Here is a 23,678-nt window from a genome sequence, read left to right as displayed (position 1 = left end):
ATCAGACAAATGGAATATTAAGAGCCTTCACAGAGTGAAATGTTTACAGATAAAATGGTGTGACATTTGGAATTGGCCTCAAAATAACACAGGGCAAGAGGAAGAGAGCAAGGAGGAGATACATAAATGAAACAAGATTGACCATGTAGCCAGGCATGGCGGTATGTGCCTGTAGTCACAGCTACTCGGGAGGCTGAGGTGGGAGGATTGCTTGAGCCCAGGAGGTAAAGGCTGCAGTGAGCCTTGATCGCGCCACTGCACTCCAGCTTGGGTGATAGAGTGAGACCCTGTCTCAAAAAAACAAAATACTAAAAACAAAACAAAAGACCATGAATTGATAACTACTGAATTTGAGTGAGTACACAGAGGTTTATCATATTGTTTTTCTATATTTGTACATTTCAGCACAATAGGGACCCACCCCTTGGCTAGTAGACTTTATGGGTCCAACTAAGGTAACCACCAAGATCACACACCCATCAGGATGGCTATTATTTAAAAACAAAACAAGGCCAGGCGCGGTGGCTCACACCTGTAATCCCAAAACTTTGGGAGGCTGAGGTGGGCGGATCACATGTCAAGAGATGGAGACCATCCTGGCCAACATGATGAAACTCCGTCTCCACTAAAAATATAAAATTTAGCTGGGTGTGGTGGCACGCACCTGTAGTCCCAGCTACTCAGGAGGCTGAGGCAGGAGAATCACTTGAACCCAGGAGGTGGAGGTTGCAGTGAGCCAAGATCACGTCACTGCACTCCAGTCTGGCAAAAGAGCTAGACTCTGTCTCAAAAAAAAACAAAACAAAAAACAAAACCAATAATAACAAGTGCCAATGAGGATGTGGAGAAATCAGATTCCTTGTGCATCACTGGTGGGAATGCAAAATGGTGCAGCTGCTATAGAAAGCAGTTGGCAGTTCCTTAAAAAATTAAACAGAATTACCATATGATCCAGCAATTCCACTTCTGGGTGTATATACTCAAAAGAATTAAGAGCGGGGGGACACAAGATATTTGTACACCCATGTTCATGGCAGCATTATTCGTAACACTCAAAGGTGGAAGTAACCCAAGTATCTGTCAACAGATGAAAGGATAAACAAAATGTGGTATATACATACAATGGAATATCATTCAGCTTTAAAAAGGAAATTCTGACACATGCTACAACAGACAAATATTGAATGATTCCACTTATATGAGGTCCCCAGAGTAGGCAAATTCATAGAGACAAGAAGGAGAATTGTGGTTGCCAGGGGTTAGCGGGAGAGAGAGGGGGAGTTATTGTTTAATAGGTACAGAGTTTTAGTACGAGATGATGTCAGGTTCTAGAGATGGACAGTGGTGATGCTTGCACAACCGTGAAAGTATTTAATGCCACTGAGCTGCACACTTAAAAATGGTAACTTTTGTTATATGTATTTTATCATCAAAAAAAAAAAAAAACAAAATCCAGGGAACAAAAAAATCTCATGTCCAAACTCTTGGCTTTTTAAGGCCAGCTCAGGTCAGCCTAGACATCATACCTTAGAGAGGATCTCAAAACAAGGGTGTGGCGAGCGTTGCTAGGGGAGCAGAGCTGCAGAGAAAGGAAAAACTTCTACCTAGGCACATGGTCTAGAGTCCAAACACCACCTAAGGAAAGAAGAAAAACAAAATGTTTTTTAAGTGGGTCTGAAGGTAAATGTTAGAGTAAGGAAAGATAGTTTAAAAAACTAATAATAATAATTCAAGTGTAAGACCCTGAGAAAAATCCCCAAACATAAATTCAAGCAGGCCACAAATGTAATCAAAGACAAAACTCTTCCCAGCTCCACGTCTGCTCCCCTCCCTCTATTATAGGATGGTGGTTCAGAGCACAGACTCTATCTGGGTTCAAATCCTAGTTCTACTACTTACTAGCCGTGAGACCTGGGGCAAGATTCTTAATCTCTGTCTGTTTCCCCATATGTAAAATGGGCTATTACAGGGATAAAATGAGTTAATAGTTACAAAGCTCTTACAACACTGCCTTTCACATAGCAAATACATGTTTGTTAAGTATTATGCCACCAACCTCAGTGGCCAGCAAGCTATCCCTCATAAGTTTTCAGAGTGCCCCAGAAATTGCTGGCCAGAAGCATGGAGAAAGGACAGAAAGACAAGGGAAGTAAAGCCAGGTTTAGTTTACCCCTCCACACAACTATTCCCCCAGTGCTCGGGATGCCCGCTGAAGCTGAAGAAGCAGAGGGCCAAGCAGGGGCCAGTGGGGCAGGTGAGCTGCAGAAATCATGGCGGGGGCAGAGAGCAGTGTAGGAAGAGGTCAGCACAGAGCAGGTGATGAGAATGAGGGACAAAATGAACAAAGTCGGCAGAACCCTTTTTTTAAAACTAGGTGGTCCTCAACTGTAGCTGAACATGAGGATCACCTTGGGAACTTTGGAAGCTACTAATACTTGGCCACTACCCCCCTAAGATTCAGATTTAATTGACTAGTGTTGAGAAATACTGGTTAATAGCCCATCAACTACATATACCACAAATTACGTAATAAAAGGACTCATTCCCTGAATTTCTCATTCTGCCTGTTCTCAGTCTAATCCTGCATTCCCTCACTTGACTTCATTTTTGTCCAATTTTGACAGACCAACATTTAGTTTGGATTCTAAATAGTAATACAGACAATATTAATGTAAAAATGTAGAAGGAAAGGGAAAGAAACCAATTATCTCAATTCTACAGAAAGAAACTACAGAAAACTATCCTGGAAGTTTTTCCTTTTTTTATTTGGACTTTCACATTTCAAAACATAAACTAACAAGCAGACACTGTGCTGTCCAAATGAGGACAAAAGTTAGAGATCAGGGCCAAGGGGTGTCTTAGGTCTGTTGTCCAATAGTAAATAAATTGGGAGGTGCTCCAATGAGTATACCTGGTTATTTACTCCAGATTAACCTTGGTTCCTCTGGCCACCAGTTTCTGTTGGGTTATCCAGACAGTCTCTCTCATATGTGCAATCATGCAGTTTGGCTGCAGAATGGCTAACAAACCTGAGTGTCAGTCTTCACTTCCAGGCTGACTGCTTCTCCCAGGTCACCCTAATCACACACTGATGCTTGGATGTATAGGAATTTTACAGTTTATAACACATTCTTCACACAGCACAAGGAACTCACCAGTGAGTAAACTAAGACTGGCACTCAGGCTCCTGCCTGCCTCCAAGGACCAAGCTGCCCTTGTACTTTGAACTCCAAACAGGCAGGTCAGTTTTCACATTTCAAGTTTCCCAACACACTCATCTTCCCAAGCTGCTACGGGATAGGGCACAAATTTTCCTTCAATTTGGTATTGAGACATTCACCATAGCCCTTGCCATAATGACACACCTTAGAGTGTTGTAAGACCAAGATTAGACAATATTGTTCTAGAGCATTGTTCTAGATTAGAGCTTCTTCCAACACTAGAAAGATTCAGGACTATCGGAGCGAAAGAGACTCTAGGAAACCATTAAATTTAAACCACTTACTTTACAAGCAAGGAAACTGAGGCCCACAGAGGAGAGGTAATCAAATAAGAAAAGGGACATAAACTGAAGAGTTTTTATTACTGTGGAAGATTCCTGTTATTCCTGGCAAGGTCACAGGGCCCTTGTGTGCCCTTCCCATCAGAACAGCTGAAGTCACCTACTCACAGTTACCCATTCAAATCTCTCCACCAAATATAGGGGATATGGCTTATTTAACCCTCAGACCAGTGCTTCTCAGCCCTGGAGTGATCCTAATGCCTAACTCCAGCTCAGACCAATTAAACCAGAAATTCTAGAGGTGGAGCCACCAAAGGATCCCCAAAATCCATACCTTCCCCCATGGATTCCTTAAACCCTCTCCAGCCCGAGGGGCTTTTGCACTTGCTCTTTTCTCCAATCTGATTGCTCTTTCCTCAGATATCTGCATGGCTCCCTCTCTCACTTCCTTCAGACCTCTACTCAAAGGCCATTTAATCAATGAGATTTCTCTGGCTTCTCAATTTAAAATAGAAAACCTGCCTCCCCACTAAACCCCTCATCCATCATCCCTGCTTTATTTTTCTCCATAATACTTTTCACCATCTCTTATATTTTATCTTACTTATTATCTATAAATGCATACAAACCAGAATGAGCCCCATATGAGTAAGATTTGTGTTTATTTTGTTCCTTGTTATATTCCCAGTGCCTAGAATAGTGCCTGGTACATAGCAAACCATGAGATGTATATTCTAAATGAAGACATCAGGAACACAAATCTCAAAATATGACTCATACCAAAAGATCATAAAGAAGCAGCCATTTGGTTGATTATACCAAAAACACTTCTTCACCGATCTCATCTTGGCACAACCCTTATCAAAAACAGGACAGAAGCCTAATGAAACAGAACCCATTCAGAAATACTTTCAGAAATAAGTATTTCTAGTAAATTAATCCAATCCAATGGGTTTGTTCATCAAAGACAATTTGTTCTGAGAAACAAACATACAAAAATAGAAAATGAAGTTGAAAGGTGATGGAACAAATGGCTTTCAGATACCATCTTAGCATATGTGCAGATTCAGAAGAAAGCCTGAGAGCACTGACAGCGGCACTCAGACAGGAAGAGTTTCAGCAGACCAGAAAGAATAGACAGGCTCCTTTCCTGGGATTACAGCCCGCGAGATGAAGGTGCCATCTGGGATACTACTGCCTGCTTATCCCCAAACCCCCCAACCTGATGAACACCTTCAGTGACCTGAGGAGGACCCTTCCTTTTCCTTTCTCCTACTTACAGCCCACCTGCTAACTGATTTAAAACCACTGACAACACTTTAAACTCTACCACATTGGGAGCACTGGAAGCCTTTGTCAAGGCAGCCACACAGCAAGTCTCACTGATGTCATCTGTTCTGTTCCATGTCTGCCGACTCCCTGTCCTTGCTCTTTCCTTGCCCTCTCTGATCTTTCCCTACTTGGTCATCCTGCAAGTTTCTTTAAGACTAATCCTTCCCAAACACCATTTTTATCAGGTCACTTACTCTGCTCAAAAACTTCCTGGGCCGGGCGTGTTGGTTCATGCCTATAATCCCAGCACTTTGGGAGGCCAAGGTGGGTGGATCCCTGAGGTCAGGAGTTCGAGACTGGCCTGGCCAACATGGCGAAACCCCATCTCTACTAAAAATACAAAAAATTAGCCAGGCGTGGTGGCACATGCCCTGAAGCAGAAAGAGTAGATGTAGCTGGGAAGCAGATGATGGCAGGCCATTGCTAGGTCTTTGACTTTGACTCTAAGATGAAAGGCTACAGGATGATTGGAATAGAAGAGTGATATGCTCAGACCAATATTTTATTTGTTGTAGGTGGGTTTTTGTTTTTTTTTTTTTTTTACCACTTATCCTCAAATTCTATCAGACTGACATTTTAAAAGGATCACTCCCCTCTGCCTATCCATCTCAACTATCAACTTTTCTAAACTGAGCACATATTATTTTTTAAATGAGTGGGAAAAAAAACAATCTCCTCAATCCTTAAAGACTTGGCTCAAATTCCAACTCTGCCTCAAAACCCCTGTAACAGGCAGAGCTAGCCCACACCGTACCCTATGCCCCAGCCAGCAGGACCACCAAGGTGGGCCCAGAGTCAGCAATGAGGTGGTACAACAACATTCACTGCAGGAACTGATATGTATGAATGTTTCTTTTGTTGCCCTCACTTTTCTCCTCCCATGCAGAATTGTGTCCCTTCAGACACTCTTGCCCCCAAGTGCCTGCCTGGGTCCCAGTCTTTCTCTCAGTTGACTTAATTAATTCCTGGTAATTAAAGCTACTGTTTGGTGATGATGTACTAAGAGTATGACCTCTCCCAGGAGGTGTAAATAATTTAAAAAAGGACTCTAAGATGGAAATGCAAAAGCCTTAGACTCAGAGGAATGATGGAATGACAGGCACTGGGGTTCATATTTTGTGGATAGGAGGGCAGCTTCTCCTAAAGGGTATAGCACTTAGGTAGGAAGCAGCGTCAAGGGGAGACAAGTAAAGTAATGAAAGATGAGAATACTTCATTGCCACCACCTCTCTCCTCCCAAATAGCCATTCAATACATTTTGGGTACTAGAGAATGTTACCTCTCCCAGCCATCTCAGAGGTTGACCTGTATGCCAGTAACCACCACCCTCAGAAAGAAAAGCCCCCTTAAGACACTTCTGGTCTGAAAGCAAATTATTCTCTAATTGCTTTCAGTGGGGGAAATCCTGGAGGGCAAAGTTCATCTCACATGATTCTTTTATGCTCTACAGAGCACCAGCTCTGGACTGGGTCCACAGTTGCTTTTATAAGCAATTGTGGAATACCGATCTTAATTAGAATGTTTACTTATATTTAAAATCTTGAGGGTGTTCCTTTAGCAAGGCAAAGGGCACAGGGAGACTATAAGAAGAGGCTTTAAGGTAGGTATCTACTGTAACTGAATTGGCAAAAAAAAGAGTAGAATGCTGTTGCAAAAAGGCTCCACAAAATTTTATTTATTTAGTTAGTTAGAGACAAAGTCCCACTCTGTCACCTAGACTGGAGTGCAGAGGCATAATCATGGCTAACTGCATCCTAGACTTCCCAGCCTTGGGTGATTCTCCCACCCCAGCCTCCCAAGTAGCTGGGACTGAATACAGGTCTGTGCCACCATGCCCAGCTTTTTTTTTCTTCTGTATTTTCAGTAGAGATGGGGTTTTGCTATGTAGCCTAGGTTAGTCTGAAACTCCTGGGCTCAAGCAATCCACCCACCTCAGCCCCCAAAAGTGCTGGGATTACAGGTGTGAACCACCTTACCTGGCCTCCCCAAGACTTTAAATACAAGTAAACATGCTAATTAAGAATAACAGGCCAGGCGCCATGGCTCTCACCTGTAAGCCCAGCATTTTGGGATGCCAAGAGGGGCAGATCGCCTAGCTCAGGAGTTCAAGACCAGCCTGGGCAACATAGCAAAACCCCATCTCTACAAAAAAAAATTAGAAAAAATTAGCTGGTATGGTGGCACATGCCTGTGGTCCCAGCTACTTGGGTGGCTGAGGTGGGAGGATCACCTAAGCCTGGTTGGTCAAAGCTGCAGTGAGCCATGATCACGCCAAGGCACCACAGTCTAGACAACAGAGTGAGACGGTCTCAAAAAAAAATTTTTTTTAAAGGATTAATGGCTGGGCACGGTGGCTCACGCCTGTCATCCTAGCACTTTGGGAGGCCGAGGTGGGCGGATTGCCTAAGCTCAGGAGTTTGAGACCAGCCTGGGCAACATGGTGAAACCCCATCTCTACTAAAATACAAAAAAAAAAAATAGCCAGACATGGCAGCGTGTGCCTGTAGTCTCAGCTACTTGGGAGGCTGAGGCAGGAGAACTGCTTGAACCCAGGAGGTGAAGGGTACAGTGAGCTGAGATCATGCCACTGCACTCCAGCCTGGGTGACAGAGTGAGATGCCATCTCAAAAAAAAAAAAAAAAAAGGATAAATGGCAGCCAGGCACAGTGACTCACACCTGTAATCCCACATTTTGGGAGGCCGAGGTGGAAGGATCGTTTCAAGTCAGGAGTTTGAGAACAGCCTGGTCAACACAGCAAGACCCTGTCCCTACAAAAGAAATAAACAAATAAAACTAATCAACCAGGCATTGTGGCCCATGCCTGTAGTCCCTACTCTGGAGGCTGAAGTGCAAGGATTATTTGAGTCCAGGAGGTCAAGACTATAATGAGCTATGAATGCACCACTGCACTCCAACTCCAGCCTGGGTGACAGTGCTGGACCCTATCTCTTGAAGAAGAAAAAAAAAAAAAAAAGAATAATGACCATGACCAGGGACAGTGGCACACCTTTAGTCCCAGCTACTGGGGAAGGTGAGGGCCACATGCTGTGGCTCATGCCTGTAATCCCAGCACTTTGGGAAGCTAAGGTGGAAGGATTATTTGAAGCCAGGAGTTTGAGACCGGCTTGGTCAATATAGCAAGACCCCATCATCGCTACAAAAATAATTTTCTTTTTTAATTGAGACAGTCTCACTCTGTCACCCGTGCCAGAGTACACTGGCATGATCTCGACTCACTGCAACCTCCATCTCCCAGGTTCAAGTGATTCTCCCACCTCAGCCTCCCGATTAGTTGGGACTATAGACGCACACCACCATGGCCAGCTACTTTTTTGTATTTTTAGTACAGATGGGGTTTCACCATGTTGGCCAGGTTGGTCTCAAACTCCCGACCTCAAGTGATCCACCCACCTCAGCCTCCCAAAGTGCTAGAGTGAGCCACTGCGCCCAGCAAAAAAAAAAAAAAAAAAATGTTTAAGGGAGGATCATTTGAGCCTAGGATTTCCAATCCAGCCAGGGCAATGTAGCAAGACTCCTATCTTTTAAAAAAAATTTAATATTTTTAAGGGCCTAAAGATTTACAGCCTTAATAAAGTATTAAATGGTGAAGTAGTTTTTATAACCTCAGCCAGTTAAGTTCAAGTCTGGGGAGAATAACAGCACAAAGGCAGATAGCAGCCCAGCCACACAGACCAGAGCTTTGGCTGGGCAAGTCCAGAAAAATCTGAACTGCTCAGTGCCCATCCCTGGGTCCCCTTTTCTGAAAATGCCAAAGTTCTGCCTCAAATGCGTCATCAGGCCCTACAATGTCCCTGAGATGGCTTACAGTTACAATGGACACCTATCTTCAAAACCTCTCTCTGTAGTCTCACCCTGTCCTTTGGCTTGTAAAGGAATACTCACAATTTCAGGAACTGAACTGACAAAAAAAGTAGAATGTTGTAAACTACAGCAAACCAGGGGGATAAAAGCGGAGCCAGAGTACACTCTGCTGGCTCACATTGGCTCTAGCTTGCCAAGGGCAATGTGGGTAAAATGTTCCTGCATCCAAAGACTGGCTATAAGGAGCAGCCCTCCACCTTGCCCCTAGTATGAGCTAAACTCCTAAAAGGTGGGAAATCCCAGGAATGCATGTAAGGGTTACACATGGGAACTCTCTCTCTTCACAGTCCCTTGATCCTCAGGTTGTAACATCAAGGCCTCTAGAATCCCCATGCAGGTGTGTGAGAGACTGAGCCCAGTGGTCCATAGGAGGTAGCCCAGAGCCACACCAGAAAAGGAGTGATTTCTTTAGAAACACCCCTAAAGAAAGCAACCAACTAATGAAGCTAGAAGCCAAATCATACTCTATTGATCAGCTCCTCCCAGATGGGTGCAGCCCTGCCTCTCTGAATTCAGGGACTATCCCAATCAGAGGTGCTAGCCTAATCCACCTGTTTGAATGCATATCTAACAAAAGCATCTTATCCTGAGAGTGACAGAGGAGGCCAATTCCAACATCATACATCTCTATAGGGACATAGTTCTAGGCAGCTTTTGAGTTTTTGCTTTAGGGAATTCAATGTTCGTCTCCAAAATGAAACTAGGCTTACAGGATGCTTGTTTGTTTTTGTAAAGATGATATATACATGTCTGTATAAAATTCAAATGATAGGAAGAAAATATAAAGAACAAAGTAAAAACCACCCCACCCCTCCACTCAGGTAAGATCTTACTGTAAACTCTGTCCTTACAGAGAAGCAAGTCTATTCTGAGTTAGACCTGGGATATAGGTCTCGTGTTCTCTGGATGAGTCTGTGGATTTATTTTTATGGAGGAGGACCCTTAATGCCACCTCTGGACTACTCAAAAAAGTTTCAGGCTGGGCACAATGGTGACTGTCTATAGTCTCAGCTACTCAAGAGGCTAAGGCAGGAGGATTGCTTGAGCCCAGGAGTTTGAGGCTAGCCTAGGCAATATAGAGACCTCATCTCTTTAAAAAAAAAAAAAAATTTAAAACACTTTTTTAAAGTTTTCAAATCTCAGCCAGGTGCAGTGACTTACGCCTGTAATCCCAGCACTTTGGGAGGCCGAGGCAGGAGGATCACTTGAGGTTAGCAGTTTGAGACCAGCTTGGCCAACATGGTGAAATCCCATCTCTACTAAAAATACCAAAAAAAAAAAAAAATTAGCTGGGTGTGGTGATGGGTGCCTGTAGTCCCAGCTACTTGGGAGGCTGAGATCACTTGAACCTGGGAGGCGGAGGGTGCAGTGAGCTGAGATCGCACCACTGCACTCCAGCCTGGGCAACAGAGTGACACTCTGCCTTAAAAACAAAACAAAACAAAAACTCAGTTTTTGCAATAATCCTAGACCTCTCAAAAATAAAAAGTTAAAGTCATGCAGTCCCCCTACCCCACCACACATACTGATTGGAGACCAGATGTTAATCTGTTCAGCAGACATACTCCTTTTCTTCACTCAACAGAGTGGCAGTCGTTCTACAATCTATCACACACATAGATATTATCACCCTTTTCATCCCCCAGAGTGTGTTGATGAGAGAAAGGGAGACACCAATACCTCCTTTTTTTTTTTTTTTTAAGAGATGGGGTCTTTCAATGTTGCCCAGGCTGGTCTCGAGACCTGGGCTCAAGCAATTCTCCCACCTCAGCCTCCCAAAGTGCTGAGATTACAGGTGTAAACCACCATGCCAGGCCTCATCATCATCACCTTTTTTTTTTTTTTGAAATGGAATCTAGCTCTGTTACCCAGGCTGGAGCGCAGTGGCATAGTCTTCACTCACTGAAACCTCAGCCTCCCAAGCTCAAGCGATTCTCCTGCCTCAGCCTCCCAAGTAGCTGGGATTTTAGACGTGTGCCACCACAATCGGCCAATTTTTGTATTTTTAGTAGAGATAGGATTTCACCATATTGGCCAGGCTGGTCTCGAACTCCTGACCTCAAGTGATCCACCCACCTCGGCCTCCCAAAGTGCTGCTGGGATTACAAGCATGAGCTATCGTGCCCAGCTGCCCATTATTACCTCTTGATATAACACTTTCAGAATCTGAAATGGAAAAGGTAAGGAACTTAACCAAAGTCACGCAGTGACCAGAGGACAGCCCATAAGTGCTGACAGCTTTGAGGAATAACTGTCGTGGCACCAAACTCGAAAGGTATTCATTAACTTTTATTTGAGCCACAAAAAGGATCAAATGTGTCATTTCAACAAACACACACACACACTTTCCCTGCTGTTAAACAGAAGCAAATGGTTGGCTGAAGTAGCACTCTGATCCTCTGAAAACAGTTCCCAAAAGCAATTAGCTAATGGATATCACATCCTACACCCTTGGAGCAAGCAAAGGGAGGCCCCTGGACCAGATGCCCACAAATGAAAACACACAGATTTTGGGTACATGCAATTGCTCTACCTCAGGGACATCAACATTCAGAACTCTCTCCTATTCAGGATGTTCCTATTTTTTAAGAAAAGAAAAGTTTAAACAAATTTACATGTAAAGATAGGAATAAGGCCAGGCATAGGGGCTCACGCCTGTATCCCAGCACTTTAGGAGGCCAAGGCAGGCAAATCACTTGAGGTCAGGAGTTCAAGACCACGCTAGCTAACATGGTGAAACTCCACTCTACTACAAATACAAAAATTGGCCGGGTGTGGTGGCGCATGCCTGTAATCCCAGCTACTCAGGAGGCTGAGGCAGGAGAATCGCTTGAACCTGGGAGGTGGAGGTTGCAGGGAGCCAAGATGGCATCACTGAACTCCAGCCTGGGCAACAGAGTGAGACTCCATCTCAAAAATAAAATAACAAAATAAATTAAATTAAAGCTCACCATGATCTGGCTGAGTGGAGGGTGGGAATTATTTTCTTTTCTGTCTCCAATGTGTAAGGAAGATAAAGATCTCCTTCACATGCAGCCAAAAGCCCTCTACCCCGTCCAAGAGTTCACAGACCTCTGTTCCCAGAACAACTTTCAATGCATCTGCCCACAACCACTGCTAGCCACAATTTATCCACGCTACTTAGAATCTGCATACCTTCTCCATTAACCTAATTCTATGGAACACTCCTTTCTGATATTTTATTTCTGTTATTTCTCCCATTCCTTAAGTTTCACAAATACAGGATCCCACATAAACAATACAGAATCATTCATTCTATCAATTAATAATCATTGTTGACTACACTGAATAGAGCTTGAGGAAAGATTATGTTAACAGAAAGGGTTTGTTTTCATGGAGCCTGAGAAAAACAAACAGGAATTGAGGAGCAAGTGTTTGTTAGTATGTCCCAGCCCTGGCCAGAGAGAGGGGAGCAATGGCCAGAGGACAGAAACATCTGTCATTCTGCAGTTTCATTTCTCATGGTCAGTTAATATCCTAAGTTTATTCATGAGTCTCTTCCAAGTTTGGTTAGTGAGTCAGTCTCTCTGGATCCGATCAGCTCTGAGTACCCTACAAAACTAAATTTCTGGTCTACGAAGCAGAGAACCAGATCCTGAAACATAGTGATGCCCCCCAAACAAAGCCACCCCATGATAACATCTATCTCCACTCTCTAAGTGCAACGCCTATCATGGGATGTATGTGATGTATCTAAGACTCTCTGGTAGCTCCCCATGGCTTACAGAATAAAATCCAAACTCCTTGACCTGCCTTTCACAGCCCCAAATTAGCTTTCCAGCCTCATCCCGAAACAATGGGGGCTACCATGGCTCCATGCTTTCATACCTATGACTCTATCTACCTAGAATGTTCTTTGCTCAATCTTATTTGCCTGTGAAACTCCTATTCTTCCTCCAAAGCCCAGTTCGAAAGTCACCTCCTCCCTGAAGTCTTTCCTATTTACCCAGGGATTTCATTCTTACTCTTTCAAATAGCTCTTTAACCACAACTGTGCTAGAGAACTTAAGTACACTGTAACTCATCCTTTAAAATATCTGAGCTCCACTGGATACTCTGAGCTCCTGGAAGAAACTCACTATGTATTCCACAAGCATGAAATGGGAGCTTGATGTTGAATGACTGATCACATGGAACATGGCATTAAGTTATTAAGAGACGATAAGAGGAAAAAAGAAGTCCCACAAAATTCAAGAAATAAATTATCTATATATTTAATCTCATTTAAAATGACCACAATATGGCTGAGACACAACGTGGATATTTCAAACATTTAAATAATAAAACCAAAGGCCTGCCTGGTGGCTCATGTCTCCAAGACCAGCACTTTGGGAGGTGGAAGCGGGAGGATCACTTGAGGCCAGGAGTTCAAAGCCAGCCTGGGCAGCATAGTGAGACATTGTCTCTAGTTTTGTTGTTGTTGTTGTTGTTGTTGTTTGAGACGGAGTCTCGCTCTGTCACCCAGGCTGGAGTGCAGTGGCTTAATCTCAGCTCACTGCAACCTTCGCCTCCCAGTTTAAAGCAATTTTCCTGCCTCCACCTCCTGAGTAGCTGGGACTATAGGCGTGCGCCACCACGCTCAGCTAAGTTTTATATTTTTAGTACAGACGGGGTTTCACCATGTTGGCCAGGCTGGTCTTGAACTCCTAACCTCAGGTGATCCATCCACCTCAGTGTCCCAAAGTGCTGGGATTACAGACGTGAGCCAACACATCCAGCTTGTCTCTAGTTTAAAAAAAAAAAAAAAAAAAAAAAACTAATAAAAATGTTTAAAATAATAAAAGCAACCAACACTTGAACCCAGTGCTAAACTGTTTACATGACTTAATCTGTACAACTCTATGAGATAGGGACTTTCATCTGCACTCAAGATGAGGAAACTGAGGCACAAGAGAGGTTAAATAACTCAAGATCATTTGGTTTGCAAGTGACAGGAGCAAAATGCAAACTTCAGTGGTCTGGCTCCAGAGCCAGTGGGCTCTGAATTCAGGCAGACGTGCTTTGAATCCAGGCTATGTTACAAATATGGCTTTGAATAAGTCATCCATCCCCATTGCATTTATTTCTTTGTAAAATGGGTATGATAACCTCTTTCTCTTAGGGTGTAGAGAGGACTAAGTTAAATATAATAATGTATGCAGAAGTCTTTAAAATTGGTTCTCCCACCTGGCAGGTACTCCATAAATGCTAATTCATTTTTGCCTTCCCTTCCTAAAAGCTAGATGAAGCAGACTCACAGAGGCAAAGGATCTCCCCCAGACTGCTTGAGGCCTTTCCAAACAGATCAGGTAGTTAAGCCACTCAACCCAGAAAGCCTTGCCTTACCTGCTTATCTCAAAAGTCCATTCCCTGCACAGGGGCTAGAAACCTTTTAAAATGTAAATGTCATGTCATTCCCTTAAACTCTTCAAAGGTTCCTAATTACACTGGAGATACAAACGAAACTAAAGAGGCAGGCATTCTGCCCCCAAGGCCCCACTGCTCTAACTTGGCCCTAGTCTCCAGACTAATCTCCCCTCTCCTTTTCCCCCTCCAGTCCCACAGGCCTCTTTCACTTCCTCCTTGCTACAGTCAGCTCCACACATGGTTAACTCTTAACCCTCCTTCAGATCTTGGCCTAAACGTCACTTCCTCAGGGAAGCCTTTCCTGAGCCCCCAAATCAAATCAGTCTCTTAACCCTCTCTTCATAATTCTCTCCTTATACTCACCGTAGTAAATTATTAGTTTACCACTTCCTTCAAAGTTTTACTCGAAAGACACCTTCTTAGGAAGCCTTCCCAGGCCACCCTAATAATATAAATTCAACTACCACCCCTGATACCTCAGATTCTCCTTCCCTGCTTCCTTTTTCCCCTTAGCATTTCACACTTGTTAACAGACCATATTTTTGTTATATACTTTATTTATTGTCTTCTCCCCCACTTCCATGAAAGCACCACAAGGGCAATCATTTTTGCTTTCTTTGTTCACTGTATCTAGAACAATGCCTAAGACATATTTGTTGACAAATATTTGTTGTTGAAAAAATTTCCACGACTATTTATTTATTTATTTTGAGATGGAGTCTCACTCTGTAGCCCAAGCTAGAGTGCAATGGCACGATCTCAGGTCACTGCAAACTCCCATCTCCCAGGTTCAAGCAATTCTCGTGCCTCAGCCTCCCAAGTAGCTGATATTACAGGCATGTGCCACCACACCCGGCTAATTTTGTATTGTTTTAGTAGAGACGGGGTTTCACCATGTTGGTCAGGCTGGTCTCAAACTCCTGACCTCAGGCACTCCACCCACCTCAGCCTCCCAAAGTGCTGCGATTACAGGCGCGATCCACCATGCCCGGCCACGACTATTTATTGTTAGACTTTCCCAATGGCTAACAACTAAAACATGGTATCTTTCTAGCTTACCACTGTACAGCCAACACCTAGCTCAGTGCCTGGCACATAGTAAGTGCTCAGTAAAATTTATTTAATAAATCAAAGCCACAACTAGTTGAAAAATTGGAAAATGATCAAAATGGACGCACTAACACCACACTTCTGCCTCTTTCACTGTGTAATGTAACAGTGAGGTTGAGGAAACAGACTACTGAAATACCACCAAGCATCCACCAGGCCAGGAATCTGTCTGTCCACATCCTCTGCACTCTGCCATACCGTGCACTACCCTGCACCCGGGACAGAAGCACCCTACAGAGGCCCTCCATGAACACAGGCTTGAACTCAAGTGGGCAAACCATAAGCCAAACACCATCTTACCCCCCAAGTCCCATTCTTCTACTGCCAGTCCTATTCTAGACTAGTCCTGGATGCCAAACATGCTTCCCCGGGTGGGCCTGTGGACTTATTCCAATCCAGGACCTTTAATGCCACCTTTGGCTTACTCAAAAAATGGTTTAAAATCCCTAAACAGCTTCAATAATGCTGCAGTTCTCAGGAGCAGGCATACCTAAGGTCATACGGACCCCTCCCCCTCACAAACGCTGATCCAAGGCCAGGAGGCCATCTGTCCAGCAGACGCTCTTCTGTCCTCCCTCAGGTCACACTGAGCCTCCCGTCAACCCCCTCGTTGGCAGGAAGAGCCCTTGCAGAGAGATAATTTTCACCCTGATCAACATGCCTGGTCACCCCTGAGGACCCCAACTCTGGAGCTCTAGAAATACCTGTCTGCTCCCCGAGAAACCCTCCCCAGGGTCAGAACTTGGGCTCAAGGGAGGGGAGGGCTGAGGGGCGCCGAAGAGGGTCGTTCCCCGAAGTGTCTGCCCCGTGACGGCGACAGCTATCCGGGCGGCGGGGACGGTCGGGCTGACAGGCCGTCCCAGGGGGAGAAAGTGGCACCGTTATCCGTGCCCGAGCGGGGGGCTGCGGGCTGTCGCCGAAGGCGGCCGCACGTCCCGCCCTGCGCGGAGGACAGCAGCGTGCCCGGCCTGCAGAGGAGCAGCGGTCGCAGCGGCGGAAGGGGCCGGCGCCCGACGGCCGGGGGCGGGGTGGGGTGGCGGCCTGGGCCCGCCAGGCGGCGGTCGGGGGAAGTGGCTGCCGCCTCTGGCGGCGGGCAGGGTCCGCCAGGCTGCAGGGCAGGGCCGCGGCTCCAGCTCGGGCTCGGTCCCGGCTCCGATCCTCCCAGGCCCAGGCTGGGGCTGCCCCGGCCCGCAGGCCCCGCTTGGCCCCGCTCGGCCCGGCCCCCGGGGGGCGCTTACCTGGCGGCTACGGCGGTGACTGTAGGCCCGGGTCTCGGCCGCGCGCGTCCCCAGCGCCGGCTGCGGGAGCCACAACATGGCGACGGCGGTGGCGGGCGGGGCTGCGGCTCCGGGGGCGGAGCGGGGGCGGGAGCCGGCTTGGCGGCGGGACCTGGCTGGGGCTGCCGCGGGGAGGAGCGGGGGCAGGCGGAAGGCGACTCGGACCTGGGCACCGGCCCAGGACGGTGCGGTTGAGGGGCTGCCCCGGCCTGGGCCCGGCCTCCCGCCTCCCGCCCGAGGCGGGCTGCGCGGCGCAGGCCCGGCGACAGCGACGACGGCGGCGGCGGGTAGGGCGGGGCGGGGCGGGACGGGACCGTACGGGGCGGGGCGGGGACGGCGCCGCTCAGGGTTGGATCCCCAACCCCGGGCGTCCCCCGCCCGGCTCCAGTTCCCTCCACCCGTGCTAGGCACCCTGTGCGGTCCAGCAGGCAGCCGCTCCCTGTGAGCTGAGCCTCTTGTCCTCTGACGCGCCTCGGGGCAAGGGCCGAGGCCGCCCACTAGAGGAACAGGATCTGCCTACGCAGCTGTCTCGCCGGCGAAGAACGCCCAGGACCCGGGACTGGGTCCTCTTCACTGAGACCTGGCGCATAGTGGGGCCTAGTCGAGGCTGTTAAGTGAAAGGAAGCAGGGGTGGCGTGGGCCTGGCGCTCAGGTGCGCCCTAAGGGTTTGGTCATACAAGGACATTCGCTCAGGCTTGGAGGTGCGGGGCACTCTGACATGTTGCCACTGGGGTAACCAAGGGACGCGCGGCAAACAGAGATGGAGGACTGGCAACGGGTGCCTCAAAGAGGTAGAGTGGGAGATCTCTCAGGGTTACTGGGGAAGCGTTGACTCTGCAGGGTGAGAACTCAGAGAGTCTGGCAGAAGGCCAGGAGGGTGACCGGCAGGACCTTCCAAGAACCCGGCGTACCTGGAAACTGGGTCCGCAGGATTAGGGCGGCAGCAAGGTCAGGGTGTGGGAACACGGGGATGAGGCCCTGGTGCCTGGCAGTGAGCACACACTGCTAACCGTGGAGAAATTCCTTCTCCAGGAAGGAGATGCAAATTTGCAAGAGGGCTGGAACTAACACGCAAGCGGGGCCTGCTGTGCACCAGGCGCGGAATTCAGTTGAAAGTTTGGCTAAGCAGTATGTTAGCGATGAAGCAATGAAGTCAATAAAGGGTGATGATTTCAAGTATTTGGCAGTGGGGGAGAGAGAAAAGTAGGCCTGGAGCTCAAGAAGTACCAAGAATAAAGGAGAAAGTTGGGTCCTACTGTGGAATCTGAGGCAAAACCATCCCTTAAGCCGAGAAGTTGGAGTTCAGCCTGGGCAACATAGCGAGACCCTCCCTCTCTACAAAAGAGTAAAGGGAGAAGTTGATTTTTTTTTCTCTCTCTCTCTCTCGAGACGGAGTTTTGCTCTTGCAGCCCAGGCTGTAATGCAATGGCGCGGTCTCGGCTCACTGCAACCTCTACCTCCAGGGTTCTGGTGATTCTCCAGCCTCAGCTTCCAAAGTAGCTGGAATTACAGGCACACGCCACTTTGTCTAGACAGAGTTTCGCTCTTGTTGCCTAGGCTGGAGTGCAATGGCACAATCTCGGCTCACTGCAACCTCTGCCTCCTGGGTTCAACCGATTCTCCTGCCTCAGCCTCCCGAGTAGCTGGGATTACAGGCATGTGCCACCATGCCTGACTAATTTTATATTTTTAGTAGAAATGGGGTTTCAACATGTTGGTCAGGCTGGTCTCAAACTCCTGAACTCAGGTCATCCGCCCACCTCAGCCTCCCAAAGTGCTGGGATTACATGCTTGAGCCACCGCTTCTGGCCCTAATTTTTGTATTTTTAGTAGACATGGGGATTCGCCATGTTGGCCAGGCTGGTCTCAAACTCCTGACCTAAGGTGATCCACCCACCTTAGCCTCCCAAAGTGCGGGAATTACAGGCATGAGCTGCCACGCCTGGCCGGTGATTTTTTTTTTTTTTCTAACTTGAGTGGGGAGACCTTAAATAAAGGAGCTGAGAGGGGAGAATGGCAGATAAGATGTAGGATAATTGATGGTGCAAGATACCGGAAAAGGAAAAGTAGATGAGAAGGGGGAAGGGGGAAAGGGGAGAGCAAAAAGTCAGAGAAGTCCACCTCTTACTACACGATTTAAAGAGCCCTTAAAGACTGAAATATTTTGAGGTAGGGAGGCATGCATGCTTCCATGGATGAGCTGCCTGGATTACCCTCTACAATCATCCTTAGGGCAGCTGGTCTCACTGTCCTTTAAAATTTAAGTACAATTGACTCCAAACCCGTGTACCACTTAAGAAACCCAGCATACCTGCCAATATCTCCAGAGTTTCATTGGGAACTTACATTTCTCCTAATTATCTCAGGCTCTAATTTCTTGTTTCCAAAAAATATTGTGCTCTTTGGAAGATTTGTCACCATATCCCAGATATTAGTCCATTTATATTACCTCAAAATATTGCACCCTACCTATAAGCAAGAAAAAATGCTCCAAATTATATGATTATGTTATAGTTACGTAATTGTTAAATAAACTAGAGTTTGTGGCCATTAAAAATCATGGCAGGCCGGGCGCGGTGGCTCACGCCTGTAATCCCAGCACTTTGGGAGGCCGAGGCGGGCGGATCACAAGGTCAGGAGATCGAGACCACGGTGAAACCCCGTCTCTACTAAAAATACAAAAAAAAATTAGCCGGGCGCGGTTGTGGGCGCCTGTAGTCCCAGCTACTCGCGAGGCTGAGGCAGGAGAATGGCGTGAACCCGGGAGGCGGAGCTTGCAGTGAGCTGAGATCCGGTCACTGCACTCCAGCCTGGGCGACAGAGCGAGACTCCGTCTCAAAAAAAAAAAAAAATCATGGCAAAGAAAAATATTTAATGATATGGGAAATCTTTATAATTAAAAGTACATTATAAGGTGATATAGCAGATGGTTATAAATATACATAAATATGTATAATGCATAGATTTTAAAACAGGACTTTTCTTCTGTGACATCTATATTTTCTTATTTTTATAGTGCATGTGTATTTCTCCTGGAAGCAGGGAAATGGTATCTTTAAGTAGCTTAAGTATTTTTAAGAAAGGAATTTTTTAAAAGATATTTATGGGGTTCGAAAGAAAAAAATATATATTAGGGCTGGGCATGGTGGCTCACGCCTGTAATCCCAGCTCCTTGGGAGGCCGAGGCTGGTGGATCACCTGAGGTCAGGAGTGTGGGACCAGCCTGGCCAACATAGTGAAACCCCATCTCTACTAAAAGTACAGGCATGGTGGCACGCCTGTAGTCCCAGCTACTTGGGTGGCTGAAGCATGAGAATCACTTGAACCCAGGAGGCAGAGGTTGCAGTGAGCTGAGATTGCGCCACTGCACTCCAGCCTGGGCAACAGAGTGAGACTCTGTCTCAAAAGAAAAAGAAAAAGATATTAGGATTCTGGAAAGGAATTTGGAAATGAATCTTTGAAGTGTAGATGGGACTTTAGCAAGTAGAGATGGACTGGGTTAGGAGACTGTCCCAGGCAGAAGGAACAGTACAACCAAGAACCGAGAGTGAGAAATAGATGGACTGTTCAGAGGGGAGCGCCAAGAAATTCATTTGGCTGGAGCACAGGACTGGTGTAGAAGAAAAGTAGGGGAATCAGTGTGGAAAAGTAAGGTAGGACTATATCAAAAATGGTCTGGAATGCTAAGCTGAACCCTGTGTCCTTTGCATGTCAGGAAGAACCACTGAGGCTTGAATAGTGCAGGTAATAAATTTGCAAATAAATTGTCCTGTAACTTCTTACTCAATGAGGTTTTAGGTCTCAACCCATCAGTCCTAATATTTGGACATTTGATTGACTCAGAGCAATGAGTTAGGGGCAACAGTCTTTGTATCCCAGCTGTTTACAGACTGAAAATTGGGTCTTGCTTCTCTGGCTATTAATTACTACAATTTCTCTTCACCATGCAGGAGAGTTTCAGAGCGAGAACAAATTAGCAAAGAGCAAAATGGAAAGGAAAAAGAAATGTGCGCCTTACACTAGTACTTAGAAAACTTTTTTGACTGCGATCCTCCATAAGAAATGTATTTGACAGCTCAACCCAGAATGTACGCATGCCTATATACCCACACACCCCTGTAAGACAAAAGTTTCATGAAATACTACCCTTATTTTATGAAATGCATTAATGCATTCTGATATTTTCAACTAATTAATCTTATTCTTTTTAAATGCTGATCAGGACCTACTACATTGATTCCATAACCCCCTGCTGGGTCACAAAGGACGTTGAAAAGAGGCTCAACTATAGCCAGATAGCCTGTACCCTTAAGCTTGCCATGTTTACATGTCCCAGAAATCAACAGGATAGACAAGACTCTTCTAAGATGCTGTGGAGGGGTGGGATGGAAGGATTAACAGGAGCCATGTTTGGGTTTCTCTTCCCTTGTCAGCATATGTTTCCTAATATCAATATTTCTCGGGGGCTATAAATATTTTCTTCTTTGTCCAGCTCAAGATACAGATTAAACTTCAAACAAGGTAGACCAGAGACAATTTTTTATTTGAATGAATAGAATCATGGACTAAAATAAAAGGAAAAATAATTTATTGATTGTAACCGTTATCTTAGTTGTGACAATACATTGAGGCTATCTTATCTAACACTGTTGGAGTATTATAAGGACAATAAGTTTAATCTCTTCCTTGTAAATTTGGAAGCAATGGAAAGGTGAAAATATCAACTTTATTGCCAATAAAGCTGAACTGAAGAATGTGGCTTAGATGGTGGCCAATAAGCTTTTTAATATTTTTCCCTGAATTAAAATTATTTCCAGCCAGGCGTGGTTGCTCACACCTGTAATTCCAGCACTTAGGGAGGCAGAGGTGAGAGGATTGCTTGAACCCAGGAGTTAAAGACCAGCCTGGGCAACATAGCAAGACCCTGTTCTCCATAAAAAGGAAACAATAAAAAATAAAATTATTTTCCCCAAACCTCCATTCTCACCTTTGCAGAGGCCTAACGATATTAACCATGTCTAATTAGAATAAGATTGCACCCTCTCTTAGGTCAGGCAGGTCTGAATTCAGCAATTAGCTAAGTCTCTGGTGGAATCAGAACAAATTCACTCCTACCTGCCCTTCTATGGAAACAAAAGGATTTAAAGGATAAGGATAAGGATTTACATCCCCTTTCCGACCCCTAATGCCGAAACAAATTAGACCTGGCCCAATAGTTCATCCTTTAATTGGAAAAGAATATTTAAGCAGTGAATAACAACAAATGGCAAATATATACCCTAATATTTCATTTTAACTTCAAAACTATAAAGAACACGCACTTGCCTTGCCAATCTTTAGACCTAGGACCAAACCTTTATTGATTATTGTTCTTGAGCTGTCTGCTGTCTTTCTTACATAAATCATATCCATGATGCATTTTCTATGCTTTCCTTTTTTTTTTTTTTAACAGTCACCTAGGCTAGAGTGTTAGAGTACAGTGGTGTGATGATGACTCACTGCAGCCTCAACCTCCTGGGCACAAGTGATCCTCCCACCTCAGCCTCCTGAGTAGCTAGGACTACAGGTGTGCACCACCACGCTTGGCTAATTACAAATATATATAGATATATATACACATATATTTACAAATATATATATATTTACAAATATATATTTGTAAAGACAAATATATAGATATATATAAAGATAAATATATGTATGTGTGTATACACAATATACATATATTTGTACAAAAATACACATATATTTGTAAAGACAGGGTTTCCCTATGTTGTCCAGGCTGCTGTCAAACTCTTGACCTCAAGCGATCCACCCACCTATTCTCAAAGTGCTGGGTTTATAGGTGTGAGCCACCACACCTGGCTTCCAAGTTGACTGTGTACTTAAAACTTCTTACAAAGCAGTATAAGTAGAGGCTTAAAAAAAAAAAAACTTCGTAGTTCTTTTGCTCACATCTGGTTTAGTAGTAATTTCAACTGGTCTTTAGCTAATATATTCAAAGCATGCAACTGACATGTCATAGAGACAGCTCTTTTTATGCTTATGTTTCATCTGTTTATGTAATTTTAATAAACTGATGGATAATTCATCAGTTTATTAAACTCCTGCATATAGCTACCATAAACAGGTTTAGGACCAAACACAGCAGACTCTTGTTAAGCATGTAGCTCAACTGGCAGGAATGAGTATGTAGGTATTCCAGAAAGTAACCCAAAGCATTTATCTGTCCTTGAGCATTAGCACCATATTTATTAGAAGGGAATGGAAAGTGTTGATTCCGGAGAGTCCATTAGAAGGAGAGCAGTTAATGCACAGTTAATGCTCATATACTAGGATGACCAGCTCTGTGCATATTTCATAACTTTCTTCTTCCATCATTTATCCATTTCATAAATGTTTATTGATATTCTGGACAGTGCCAGACACTATCCTAGGCCCTGAAGAAGCATAGCTCAATAGCTCAATGAAGAGAAGGAAACTAATGTATAAACAAGGTGAAAAGTCTGGAAAAATAGAAGGAAGAAAGTTGGACAGCAAATCCTTCTAACCTTCTCTCCACCCCATGCCCTCAAAATCACCGACCCTCCAGTCCCATTTAGCTAAAAACAGTTTTAAATGGCTTAGAATTGGTATGGCTGTCAAAGAAGTTCAAATGTTAAGACTACTTACTACATTAGCAAAGTATACATACTTTATGTACTTTCAATGTTAAGGAGATGATGTAGTTGGTACAGTCAAGAGAAAACCATGGCAGGGTAAATTGCTATCCTTTAAAAAAGCAATTTGAGGTCAGGCATGGTGGCTCATGCCTATAATCCCAGCACTTTGGGAGGCTGAGGCAGGTGGATCACCTGAGGTCAGGAGTTCAAGACCAGCCCGGCCAACATGGTGAAACCCTGTTTCTACCATAAATAAATAAATAAGTAAGCCGGGCATGGTGGTGCATGCCTGTAATCCCAGCTACTCGGGAGGCTGAGGCAGGAGAATCACTTGATCCTGTGAGGCAGAGGTTGCAGTGAGCTGAGATCATGCCACTGTACTCCAGCCTGGGCAACAGAGAGAGACTCTGTCTCAAAAAAAAAAAGAAAAAAAAATAAGAGAAATACTACTCCCCAAAAGAAAACGGCCACATACACAACATTTACCATAGTACTTATTGAATGATAGTGAAAATTTAGAAACATTATGAATGGTTAAGTAACTG

General features: G+C 45.2%; 1 protein-coding gene across 5 annotated transcripts in view; it reads right to left on the bottom strand.

The window, feature by feature from the left end:
• Window positions 1-16,721, bottom strand: part of LOC105464712 (zinc finger protein 592) — a 57,288-nt gene extending 40,567 nt beyond the window's left edge. For 2 of the 5 annotated variants that reach the window (XM_011712738.3, XM_011712737.3), the window contains exons 1-2: window positions 16,433-16,720; window positions 1,527-1,635 (exon numbers count right to left, since the gene is read on the bottom strand). Coding sequence is in view for 1 of the 5 variants with exons in the window: in XM_011712736.3 (XP_011711038.1) it covers window positions 944-1,032 (89 nt within the window). In the remaining 4 variants the exon portion in view is untranslated. Of the gene's footprint in view, window positions 1-943; window positions 1,078-1,526; window positions 1,636-16,432 lie in introns of all 5 variants that reach the window. The other 3 variants (XM_011712736.3, XM_011712735.3, XM_011712740.3) reach the window with 3 other exon arrangements.
• Window positions 16,722-23,678: the final 6,957 nt, after the last annotated feature.

Source organism: Macaca nemestrina, chromosome 7 (assembly GCF_043159975.1).
Source record: "Macaca nemestrina isolate mMacNem1 chromosome 7, mMacNem.hap1, whole genome shotgun sequence".
In the NCBI taxonomy this organism is placed as follows: Eukaryota; Metazoa; Chordata; class Mammalia; order Primates; family Cercopithecidae; genus Macaca; species Macaca nemestrina.
This window is presented reverse-complemented; position numbering and strand designations above follow the sequence as displayed.